Here is a 12,877-nt window from a genome sequence, read left to right as displayed (position 1 = left end):
TGAGGCATCAAGTAAAAAGGAAGGTAGGGAAACGGGTCAGGGAAGGAGGAGGGGAGGAGTCAGGTCATGGAGGTCATGTCACATTCAGAACTTCAACCTGATTCTCCAGATAATGAAAGGCCATTCTAAAGCTTTAAGCAAGGAAACAAGGGGTGTTCCAATAGCCTATCTGAGAGTTCTGGGCACTCACCATTGCCCGATTCTCGGAAACAAAGGTCCCTTGGGGCCTTTGCCCCACAAAATCATTTGGATCCAGATTACAACATGCCTCAAAATAAGAAAAACTGAAGCATTTAAATTAAAATTAGCTTCCTAAATGTCGGCCTGTGATCTGTGTAAACAAAGAACACATCTGTAGTCTTTTGTTTCTCACAGACAATAGAGGACCAGCTATAAAGATCATTTTTCTTCTTCCGTGTATTTTTGTGATAAACAGATATTTATGTAGGGGCACCTGGGCAGCTCAGTCGGTACAGCATGTGACTTGAACTTGGGCTTCTAAGTTCAGCCCCACATTGGGTGCAGGGATTTCTTAAAAATAAACAAATACATAAAAGGGCAAAATACTATTTTTAAAAAAATGAACAGACAAAAGAAAACTCATAGAATACAGAGAGGAGATGGGTAGATATCAGAGGGGGGAGGGGGTGGGGGTGGGTGAAATGGGTGAAGGGGGTTAATTGTGCAGGGACAGGTGGTAACTAGACTTCTTACAGCAATCACCTTGCAGTGCGTACATAAATCAAATGATTGTGTTGTACCCCTGCAACTGATACAATGTTCTATGCCAATTTTACCCCAATTAAAAAGAAAAACGATGTGTACTGTTTTCCATGCACGATACTTTCATTCATTTTATTGTCTGTAAACGTAGCAAAATATCTCTGGAAGGATTTATAAGGAAGCAATCTATCAGGAGCTGATGGAGTGTAAAATAAAAAAGGTTTGACACCTCTTGAATATATTTCCTGTTTTTTAGAAAGCGAACTTTTAAAAAAATGTCTTAAAAACAGGGACAGATATTCAGGGGGGAAACACATTTTTTGAGCGACCGGAGTGGGGGGAAATTAGTCCAATATATTAAAATTATAAATCCTGAAACAAACTCCTTGAGGTCATGTCTGTCCTCTTACAAAAGGTGCCCTCAGTCCATGGAACAGACTTGGTACAACAAAGGGCTAAATAAATATTTGTTGACTGCTGAAAATAGAAATGTCAAAATGTTCTATTAATTTTTGAAGACTTCTACTCACTGTGAGGACAAACTCCTCGAGATGGTGCACAGTGATTAGGTTCAAAGCCACAGCCTGATTGTTTCTCCCCCACCCCTCCAAGTCTTTTGTAAGAACACTGGCCATTTCCACTGGCTCATAGGAGGAAGAGCCAGACCAAAGCCAGTTCCAGATGGGGCCTGAGGAGGCTGTCACAGAAGCCTGTGTGGGGTTGGCGATCAGTTCCAGCAAGGACACCTTCCCACAATGCCAGTTAGCACAGCGGCCCTGCACAGCCTCCATGTGTTCTTCGTGTTCCAACACACACACACACACACACACACACACTCCATATTTCTGCTAACCTTATTTCCAGCTTAACATGGTCAGCTGGAGCTTACCTCCATCACCCCCCTCATTATTTTTCCCCCACCCTTCCCCTGTCCTGTCTCCTTTCTGGGATTCTGCAGGGAATCTGCTTCAGATATACAGGAAGGACGAAATGATTATTCCCTCCTTTCCTGGTGCAAGTTCAAACTTCAGGTCACACAAATCCAGGATTAGATCCCAGCTTTGCTTGGACAAGCCATGTGAAGATGGGCATATTACTTCGGTCTCTCTAAACCTCCTTTTCTTCCTATGCTCATGAGGATTACAATGACCATTTCTCCTAATTAAAAGAAATGATGCAGTATATGTATCTGCAGCAAACTATACCAACAAAAAAACAGTATTAGATGCCACGTATCGTATATTTACCTGTGTTTACGATAGTCATTTGTAAGTAATCAGGATGAACATGGACCATATTATGATACATGTTGGTTTACTTCTGCTCCTACAAGTCTTTGTGATGGGACAAATTAGTAACTCAGGGGCTACCATATACCTCTTCCCAGTCTCCTTGCCCAGACTTCCATGACCATGACTCCAGTTTGGCTCTTAGGAATGAGGAGTGATCGAGAAATGAGTAACCACATGAATCTACTTTAAGATATGAAAGTCGATTCAAACCACACTCCAGTGTGTCACCAGTAAGCCTACAAGTAAGAGCTGGGAGTGATTTCACACGCGGTAGGCACTGGGCCACCCACCCTCGCACAGGGCTGGTACAACAGCGGAAACCAGTTGATGGAGGCATCACCGGTAACAGGTGTGACAGCTCACACAGGTGTTCTCAGGCAACATACGGAAAACAGAGCTTTGAAAAGATACCTAGTGCTGAATCAGAGAGAGAATTTGGTGCTATTTTCTGCCTTCAGTCGCCTGGCACCCCTGGGACCTCTTTCCAGATTATCATACACAATGGAAAAGACTTAACAGTCTATAAAATCGAGGGGCTGCAAACTGGCATTTCTAATGATCTGTGACTTCGAAATTGAGAATTTACTTTGGATCATCCCCAGCTGTTGGTCAACCCTGTCTGTTCCAACTCATTTTACCCAGTTCTCCTGGGCAACTGCGTACCAGACTGCTTTTGTTGAACCCAGTGGATTGAGACCTGAGTACTTGGTCAGATCTTAGACTAGAGATGTTTCACCGAAGAGATCATTTATCAACATCCAAGGAAGGTTCTAAGATTCTGAAAACAGCCTCATCAACTTGGAGCGATGACTTTGAGGATCAGTGTAATACCTTGTGACAAGCTCTGAAAGAGGCACTACCTGTTAGAACCCATACATTCTAGACTGCTTATTAAAAAGCAATTCCATCAGGTTATAGCTGCGCTTCTCAAGGGCTATGAAAAGCATTCATTCACAAGACCGAGCTAGTACTTGTCAATTATACCTCAGTTAAAACAAAAACAAAAGCAAAAGACTGAGCTACAAGGGGGTAACTGTGTGATACCTTTGCCAGACGTCCTGAAGCCCCACATCCTTCTTAGATCACTATATTGCACATAGTTATGAGACCAAAGAGTTGGTACTAACCTGTCACTAAAGCAACCAGACTAATAGTTTTTCACATGCTAAAATTTTTTTCCAGATAATTTCAAATGGGTCTGTTTTCTCAGAAGAGTTCAATGTTAGTGAACTCAGTCTATGAATAAGAGAACATTGGAATGGAAATCAGCACATACCTGGGATCCTATTAAGTGTCACCCAGAAATGTTCATCAGGGCTGTAAGTATCTTTTGACCAGTGTAGGAGATCAATGGCCCTTTTGTCATGGAAGACAAAGTTGACAAACTCTCTGGTAAGGGCCACATAGGCGGTGCCAAAGTAGATGGTCAGCTGGTGTGGAGGAGAGGTTTTCAAAATATTAGTGTTCTTCACGAAAGAGCCATCTTTGCCTATGTGTTCCTGGTGGACATATTTAGTCCGCTTAATTGCGTGATCTGGAGGCAGCACCCCCGGGGTGATGTTTTTCCCTTTAAATCCTTTCAGATACCGAACTATCTCCTTGTTGGTTTTCAGAGGGAAATCTTGCCCACATGTGTTGATGGCGTATTTCCATGGCACCTTGGAGGCTACAAGGTCTTTTAGACAGTTCAGGTCAGCCTGGAGCCGGGAAATGCCTGCGTAGACCACAGGCTCTATCTTTGAAGCAACAAAAGCATTTGGGAAGCAAGTCAGTAACTGCCGTACAGATTCCTTAAACTCGGCTGGGGCTTTCTCATCCACGTGAACACAGTAGACATTTTGGGGCATATAGACAGCCCTGAAGAGCCTTTCAAAAGTATCAAAGTCCTTATGGATAACCATGACATAAGCCAAAGGGAAAGTGACTTCTTCTTCTGACAGGGGGCTTGTGATGTAGTGATTCCGGATCAGGTAGTCCTTACAAGGGACGCTTCCCAAAGGGGACGGCAAGGTCTTACCCCACAAAAAAGTTGACTTGTCTTCTAAGGCGTCATCACAGGCTTGCATTCGAAAATTCCTTTGACTGGAGCTATTCAGCTTCCCGAAACTCTTGGGCACGTGTAGCTGGCTACTATAAAGTATCACCAACACAACCACAGTGAGCAGAATGAAAGCAAAACAGCAATACCTCCAAAAGCTCATTATTTTCACTTCCTCGGGGAAGGAATCTCTCTCCAGGGATGGAGAAACGACCAGTCCCTGAAACGTCAAGCGTGAAAGAGGCTGAACGGACGGCTCTTCGCAATCTCGAATCTCGACAGCTTGTCAAGAGCCCCCCGCTTCAGTCTTCATGCGCTCCCCACTTGAGCACGGCATCCATCCTCTGGGGCGCCGGCCGGAGAAGAGATGCTTGCCGGGCTGGCTGTGCTCTTCCGACCCCCGGTGCTGAATCCCGGCCGCGCTCCGCCCCGCCCAGAGGCCCTCCTCATTTGCATACGAAATGCAAGTGGCGGATCTTAGCAAATTACCTTCTGCAATGGAATGACGGGTCCTTTGCATCCGGGCTGAGTTTCCCGAGCTTCACCCCGCCCCCCGCTTCCATCCAATCTATTCCGGTACCGTCTCCCTTCTCTTCTCAGGCTCCCCCCCTCGCCTTTTGGAGCAAATGGTCCTAACTTTTCCCGCGGAACCCCCCAATCTGCTTGCAGCCCGCGGAAACCACGAGGTTTAGGACTTCTGCCCCTCGGGTTTAATTCTCTGCCGTTTCTCTGCCCCTCTCTTGGCGTGTCTGTGTTGTTTCTGCCCTCTGGGCACACAGACACAGATAAGAAAAAAATGCACTTGTAACACGTGTTAACTAGATTATCAACGGCAAAAAGAAAAAAAAAAAAAATCTGGTGACGTCCGTGTTCCCTGGATTAAATCAGACAGTTTCCCATGGTGTTATATACCATATAGTCTGTGTAGGCTACGGGAAGAGGGGAAAAAAAAGAATTACAATCTTGAGGTACGGCAGAAGGAACCCAGGAGTCAACTGTAACATTGAAGCGTCCGTGTGAATGACAGAAACCATAAATGAAACAAACACACCTTAGTTTGTGCACCAGACCGAAATGTGATAGTCCTTGTTCCCAGAGAGCAAAAGTTGATTCCCCTTTCACACAGAGCTCCAGATAACTTGAGCTGTCGACACGGTATTTATCTACCATATGCGGAGTGGCTAGCCCCTGGGTCTTTTGAAAAGTCTGACATCTTCAGACGTGAGTTCATTTCACAGAGCTCAAAAAAGTCCTTCCCACCAAGCCACCTCTCCCACTTCCTTATTCTGAAGAAAGAACAAAGGCTTCAGGACAGCTGCGGAATTCCTGGAAGTATCGCTCGGTGTAATTCATGGGAGGCGGGAAGAAAGAGAAGCCCAGCAGGTCTGGTCACATTACAGAAGGGTTGTCATAGCTCACCCGTGCCGGGTGCCTGGAGCGCTCCGCAGATGTGAAGTGCCTTGCAGACCTGTGAGGGCGGTAAGGACGCTTCTGGGGGAAAGGGACTGGTCCAACTATTAAATCCATTGTGGCAGTCACAGCGGTATGCTGAAAATGCCAGCTGCCACCTCAGTCCCGTAATCACCCAGCCATCCTACCTGTCTGGGCATGACGTGGCAACTGGAGCAGCTGCCTCTGTTAGGAAAGTGTTCAGTGTATAATGCAGCGATCTCCTTGCCCCCTGCCTGTCCTACATCTCCACTTCACCCCCAGCTTACTGTAATTGGCTGAGCTAATGAATGACAACAGTGTAATGAACTTTATGGATACTGATTTGGAAATAGACCCAAAGAGGTGGCGGGGGGCCTTAAAGACCTTAAAGGTCATCTAATACAACCCTTTATTTTACAGATGAGGCCAAGAAGAATGTTCTTTTCCAAAGTCATTCAGCTGGAGAGAAGCCAGAAAGCTTCACTCTGCAGCTCCCTAGTCCGGATGCTGGAGCCAGTCCATTTGGCTTCAAGTCCCCGCTGGTCACTGACCAGCTGGGAGAGCAGGGTACAGTTCCTGAACCTCTCTTAGCCCCGGGTTCTTCATCTGTGAGATGCACAGTCACAGTGGTTTCCATTTCACGTGGTTGGGAAGAACATAAAAAGAGATGAGTCTTGGGGCACCTGGATGGCTCGAGTTGGTTAGGCTCTTGGTGAAGACTCGTGGTTTCGATTCAGGTCATGATTTCATGGTTTGTGAGTTTGAACCCTGTATTGGGGCCCTGCGCTGACAGTGTGGAGTCTGCCTGGGATTTTCTCTCTTTTCCTCCCTCTCTGACCCCCCCCCCCGCTTCCTCTCTCTCTCTCTCTCTCTCACTCTCACTCTATAAATAAATAAACTTTTTAAAAAAGGAGAGATGACTCTCGTTCAGGGTTTTTGTTGATGATCATATAGTTCAATAAGCATTACCAACGATTGTTCTTATTTCTCTTTAGAAGAATATCCAACATTTTGGACCTTGTTAATGAACTGACATTTTGACTTCTGTTCTTAGTAATGGTGAAGAGAAACCTTTACCCTCTTTAGGCTTTCCAGTGGGTTGCTTTATTTGCGCTGAAAAAGAGGGAAGGTTAAATTCCACTCTTTTCCTTCCCCATCCCTCTCCCTCTTCACCCCAGAAGCAAAATAGAAATATGCTATAGGAAGGGAAGAACTGAATAGCCCATTTGGATGCCTTCACTTCCTTCCATTCTAGCAGAGCCACACCTTTTCTGTAAACGGCATCTTCGGCATCTTCGGCAGTACTTGAGAGCTGGAGTCGGGGAGGGCAGAGGGGGGAAGGGAGGCACGGCTCTCATTGCAGGTTCGGGTGGTTTGCCCCTCTTTTTGCCTTGAGCCTTGAGTCTACAAGAGAGCCCCAATGGAACGCCAATACAAAGCAAAGTCAACACATCTTTCATCATGATTTAGTCGAAGCAGATTGCCTACGGGGCTTCAAGAGGCGCATGTGATTTATAGCTCCAAACAGCATGGCCCCGGAAACACCTCTCTGGTCTGTACTGCCTTATTACAATGGTTTAGATGAACAACCTGAGATTACAGCGTGATGCCTGCTAAGCAGTTAGCCCAGCGGGTAGGTTTGTTTTGCTTGGTATCTGTGGCAACTGAACAGGCACTTTCTTCTAGCAAATAATTGGGCGGGCTAAGCTATTAACTTCCAACCAGTATATTATTTCTGCTCCGTTCACTCCAGTTGGCTTAACCTACTGAAAACTGTCATCCAGTGGACATTTTGTATCACACTCCCCGCCTCTCTCTGCCCCCAGGATAATTTTTAACATCACAAAGGAGAAGATAGCACAGGGAGCAGCTAACTACACATCATCAGCTCAGCTCTACATGAAAACAAAAGGCGATGCTAACTAAAGGTTGCTGAGAACACAGCATATGGCGGGATCTTGTTTCCCTTACAGCCACTTAGTTCTAACCGAGGAGCTATGTGTCAACCACAGCTGAGCCATGAGGGGTAAACATGAATGCTGGTCTCGTTCTCGGCAGGGGCAGGCTTGGAATCCGGACCTGAATCTTTTCCAAGGGCTTATACGTCTTTACCATGGATTGCTCCTCTCAGCTTAATTATTGCTGTTGAATCGTAGCAATGCTTTTTGACGGGTCCCCGCACTCCGCCAAGCGTATACCATTCTGCGTCAGTCTGGCAAGCCCAAATGCTTTGGCTACATGGGAGACACAGAAAACAAACAAGAAAAGATCTCCCAGCAACCAAAACAATGATCACAAATTTGTGGGCTGGATTCACACACTCAAATGTTGTATAGGAAGATAAATGAAAATAGTAAGTGAAGCTGGAGGAGGAAGGGAAAGACACAGCCAGTAAATTCATAAGTGGAAGCTCACACTTGATTAAGGTGTCACGGCCACCGAGGGAGGGTGGGGACCGCTGTGAAGAGGCTAAAGCAAGTGCCCCACCTAAAGGGACCAACTCCTTCTCAACACTAGCCAATAATGCCACGCTCATCATAGGGTCTGTACTAACACCTTTTAAATATTTTTAAAAAAATTTTTTTTTAATGTTTATTATTGAGAGACAGAGAAGGTGCATCAGTGGGGGAGGGGCAAAGAGAGAGGGATACACAGAATCCGAAGCAGGTTTCAGGCTCCAAGCTGTCAGCACAGAACCAGACACGGGGCTCGAACCCACGATCTGCGAGATCATGACTTGAGTCCAAGTGGGATGCTTAACTGACTGAGCCACCCAGGTGCCCCACTCTTCAAATATTTTAAGAGAAGTGAGAAATCTGAATTTTACACTAAAAAAAAAAATTCCCAAAGTCTTTGAATGTTACCAAGTAATTAAGAAATTTTTAAAACACAAGTGCCTGCATGTACATGCACCCAGAAGACCGCATTTCTCCTTCAAGGTGTAAATTTCTCATCTTTGTTTTAAGCATCAAAGGTCATGTACTTTGAGCCCCTCTCGAGTCTTGGGCCATGAGCTCTTAGCATAGATGCGGTCATAACAAAGTTACTCAGAACTAAGCAGATAAGAAGTCACAAATTAAGGAACACCTGGGGGATTCAGTCAATTAAGCATCCTAGTTTCAACCCAGGTCATGATCTTACAGTTCATGAGTTCAAGTCCGGCATCGGGCTCTGTGCTGAGAGTGCAGAGCCTGTTTGGGATTCTCTGTCTCCCTCTCTCCCTGCCCGTCCCCCACTCATGTGCACACATACGCGCTCTCCCTCTCTCTCAAAAATAAGTAAACATTTTTTTTTTAAGTCACAAATTAAAAGAGGGATGTAGCACCGGGACACCCAGCCACCCTGCTGTCAGCAAGGTGATGGACTGCGGATGAGTAGGTTCCAGAAAAAATCCAGAAGCAGAGCACTGCAAGATTATTCAATTAAATGATGGCTGGCATTCATACAGCTCATGTTATTACTGTGGATCAATATATCCAGCATTTGTAAATTACCAAATAAGTTAATGTCTATGAAAGGGCTTGACAATCGTAAAGATCAGGGCCAACATTGGGCCAACCAGATCATCTCTGAAAACAAGCAGAGAACTAACATATGGTAAAAAGGAATATAAGTGTATTTATCTTATGCATACCTGCCGCAGAATCTATTTAAAAAGTCATTTGTGAAGGATGTTTATTCAGAATTTTTTTAATCAACCATTTTCTGCACAAAAGGGGAGGCTTTCAATTATTTAATAAACTCACGATTACGACAAAAAATGTTCCCTTACAGTATTAGGAGATTATGTTGGCCACATATTTCTACGTCAGGCATCAGCATTTTTTTTCTATAAAGAGCCATGTAGGAAATATCTTAGGTTTGTGAGACATTTGGTTTCTGATGTAATAACCACTCACTTCTGCTACCGCAGCATGAAAGTAGCCATCCCATGTGCCTGTGTCCAGCTAAATCTTTATTTATGGGCAGTGATATCGCAAGTTCACACACCTTGCATGTCACTAAATAGTCTTCTTTTGAGTTTTCCAACCATTTAAAAATGTGAAGTCATTCTCAGCTTGTGGAAAGTACAGAAATGGCTGACCTTTAGCCCAGGGGCTATGTATAGTTGAGTGATCTCTGTTCTAGACTGCAATCATGTTCCTCCAGGCATGTATTTTGCAGTACTGGAGCCTCTGCAATCACTTATAGTTTCTGTATCTTTCCAGATAAAGAAATGTGAGATGAGGCCAAATAGTAATAGTGGTCATCCTTACACCTACATGAAGCCCCTTTACATCCACCATCCGGGTTGTAGTGCTCAGCACTGGACGGTATGCCTCAGTTCCCTTCCTTCTTCTATAAAATGGAGGTATTAAGAAGACTGACCTAATAGGACTCTAAGGAGATTAAAATAGGTCCGGACATAAAAAGAGCTTAGAACAGGCCTTGCACATAAGAATCACTGAACAATCTTAAGGCATCTCTCTATTGGCAAACTTGGCTCCCCTAAGAGCCTACCTGCCCCATCTACCTGACTAGGTACTAGACAGTGAAGCAGAACGACTGTGTTTGAGGGGTCATTCTGCCACCCGATCCCAAAGGATAGGTGGGAGCCCTCAAGGTCAGTTATCGTGGGTGGCGTTGGCCTCTTCTGCCCTGTTTCCCTGCCCCAAAGTGGGGCAACTACACTTCAAGCTTCTTCAGCCTGTATTTCCAAACCGCATCCAAATGGTTACCTCTTCAGAAAGCCAGCCTGCTTGGTCACCCCACAAAAAGGTTATGATAGAGACAGATACACAGCGTGGTGGGGGAAGACCAAGGCTTTGGAGTAGGGTTTTGTTTTTAAAGACTTTATTTTATTGTTTTTTAACTTTACTTATTTTGAGAGAGAGACAGAGTGAACCAGTGAGGGAGAGAGACAGAGTAAACCAGTGAGAGAGAGTGAGAGACAGAGAGAGAGAGAGAGAGAGAGAGAATCCCAAGCAGGCTCCAAGCTGTCAGCACAGAGCCCGATGTGGGGCTTGAACTCATGAACCATGAGATAATGACCTGAGCCCACGTCAAGAGTCAGACACTTAATGGACAGAGTTACCCAAGTGCCCCTGGAGCAGAGTTTAAACAAAGCCCTGCTGCTTACGTGACCTTGGAAAAGCCTCTTAGGATCACTGTGCCTTAGTTTCCCAATTTTTAAAAGAATAGTCTATCCACGTGGTGGAAAGTAAATCTGGCTATGAAGGCTTCCTCTACATCTTCTCCTCCTGCTCTTCCACATACGGTCACCCTAGCTTACCTCACTCTTCTGGGATCACACTCCCTTTTCCACTTCCCTATAAGCCTTCTTGGGGTAGCAAAGTTCTTCCCCTTCTGGGGTAAATCACCCAAACGAAAAAAAAGCAAAAACCACATGAGAAACACAAACAAACAATGTATCTCTGGTGGTATTCTGTCAAATTTCAAGGAACAGAACAGGTGACTGTTAGTCTTTCTCTGCAACGTTTTGGTTTCCAAATATCTCCTTGGAGAAGAAAGAAGGCGGATTCATGAAGTGGATTTGCACGTCCAAGGTCTGTCCAAATCTGGGATGCTCTTCTGCTTCCCTCGTGGTCCCAGCTACCTCCAAACCACCTCCGTGTTTTTGAGTGTGGAACTAATGTTTTAAGGGGTTGGTATTTCTACTAAGACCCAGGGTTTTATCATTCAGCAGATGCCAGAGATCTGTATCTTGAAGACACTCTTTATCTTTTGAACATTTTCAAATAAGTGGAAACAAAACAGTCTTAAAATAGAAATAGGGCGTGGCTTCCCCCAACTTCGACTTTTAATAGCCCTATTAAATTCTTGACTTGTGTTCAGTTTATTTAATCCACTCTCCTCCTAGCTTCTTTCCCACAGAACCTGTCATTAACTTGAGCTTAGACAGATTATTAGGGCAGAGGGCTTGGATCAATCCCAAACAAGCAGATATTTCTTCTTCTCTAGATGTTAAAGTCCAACAAATTTGTCTCCGAGATGCGTTCTGTATTTGCATGTCACCAAAGAAGATCTTTGCATTTGATTCTCCCACTGGTTAAAGTGGTTTTAGATTCAGATGTCATGTTTACCAATTTATCCTTTAAAATGGTTTCCTTAAACTCTATCCTTTCTCCTCGAAAAACAAATAAAATAAAAAGGAAAATTTGTTATAAATAGAGGAGGTCCCAGTCTGCTTTGGTTAGGGTCTTCGTGACTAGGGTCTATGTGATGGCGTAGTTTCTTTCTTTCTTTTTTTTTTTAACGTTTTATTTATTTCCGAGAGAGAGAGAGAGCATGAGCAAGGGAGGGTCAGAGAGAGAGGGAGACACAGAATGTGAAGCAGGCTCCAGGCTCTGAGCTGGCAGTCAGCACAGAGCCCGACATGGGGCTCGAACTCATGAACCGTGAGATCATGACCTGAGCCAAAGTCAGACGCTTAACTGATTGAGCCATCCAGGTGCCCCTGATGGCTTAGTTTCAATCACTACCCTTCGATGTGTCTCCAGTGTTTTGGGATCTGCAGAACTGAGTGCTTTTGATGGTAACATTTTCTGAATTTATTGATCAGTGCTGTTCTGTGGGACACAGATATCTAAGGCATTAGTTCTTGATCCCAAGATGTCCTGGGCTTTGGGAAGCAAGCAGGAATGTGTTGGGGTAGCACTTAGGGTGACCATCTGCTCCAGTTTGCCCAGGACTGAGGGATTTCTCGGGATATGGGATCATCAGTGCTAAAACTAAGAAAGTCCTGGGCACACCAAAATGAACTGATCACCCTAGACAGCAGCCGTCCTACTCACTCACAGCTCAAAAACAGCTGACAGAAGAATATTTGGGGTGCATGGGCGGCTCAGTCGCTTCACTGTCTGACTTTGATTGGGGTCACGATCTCATGGTTTGTGGGTTTGAACCCCATGTCGGGCTCTGTGCTGACAGCTCAGAGCCTGGAGCCTGCGTTGGATTCTGTGTCTCCCTCTCTCTCTGTCCTTTCCCTGTTCATCCTCTGTTTCTCTCTATCTCTCATCTCAAAAATAAATAAAAATGTTAAACAAAATAAAAAAAAAAGAGTATTCAATAACTGGTGAGTATGGAAGGAAAAGAAATGTTTAAACCATTGATCTGGGTGGAGGGAGTAGAGAGAGTGTGTAAAGTGTAGTGCATAAAACCTATATAACCTTTCCTTACATATCCCAAAGCACTAAGGTATGGCAACAAAATGGTTGGTGTTTGTTAGACAGCTTTACAGTGAACTGAAAAGACCCCTCATGCATGGTGGGAAGCTAATTGTGTTGGGATGATTTGAGTGTCTTCGGTTTGCTCGGTTAAAAAAAAAAAAAAAGGCAGCTTCATCCTTCAATATGTTCATAGTTAAGTTCTGATCTTTTAAATCTGGCTTGAA

General features: G+C 44.7%; 1 protein-coding gene across 3 annotated transcripts in view; it reads right to left on the bottom strand.

Annotated features, from left to right (window-relative positions):
* The window catches only part of GCNT2 (glucosaminyl (N-acetyl) transferase 2 (I blood group)), a 55,116-nt gene that overhangs the window by 27,934 nt on the left and 14,305 nt on the right, over nucleotides 1-12,877 (bottom strand). For 2 of the 3 annotated variants that reach the window (XM_039231852.1, XM_039231850.1), the window contains exon 1: nucleotides 3,292-4,536. In XM_039231852.1, the coding sequence (XP_039087783.1) occupies nucleotides 3,292-4,216 (925 nt within the window). In that variant the 5' untranslated portion in view covers nucleotides 4,217-4,536. Of the gene's footprint in view, nucleotides 1-3,291; nucleotides 4,537-12,877 lie in introns of those variants that run through there. The other variant, XM_039231851.1, reaches the window with a different exon arrangement.

The sequence above is a fragment of the Hyaena hyaena genome, unplaced genomic scaffold (assembly GCF_003009895.1).
Source record: "Hyaena hyaena isolate Hyena2069 unplaced genomic scaffold, ASM300989v1 scaffold_60, whole genome shotgun sequence".
NCBI classification, from domain to species: Eukaryota; Metazoa; Chordata; class Mammalia; order Carnivora; family Hyaenidae; genus Hyaena; species Hyaena hyaena.
The sequence above is the reverse complement of the archived record's forward strand: the minus strand, read 5'-3'. Positions and strand labels throughout refer to the sequence as shown.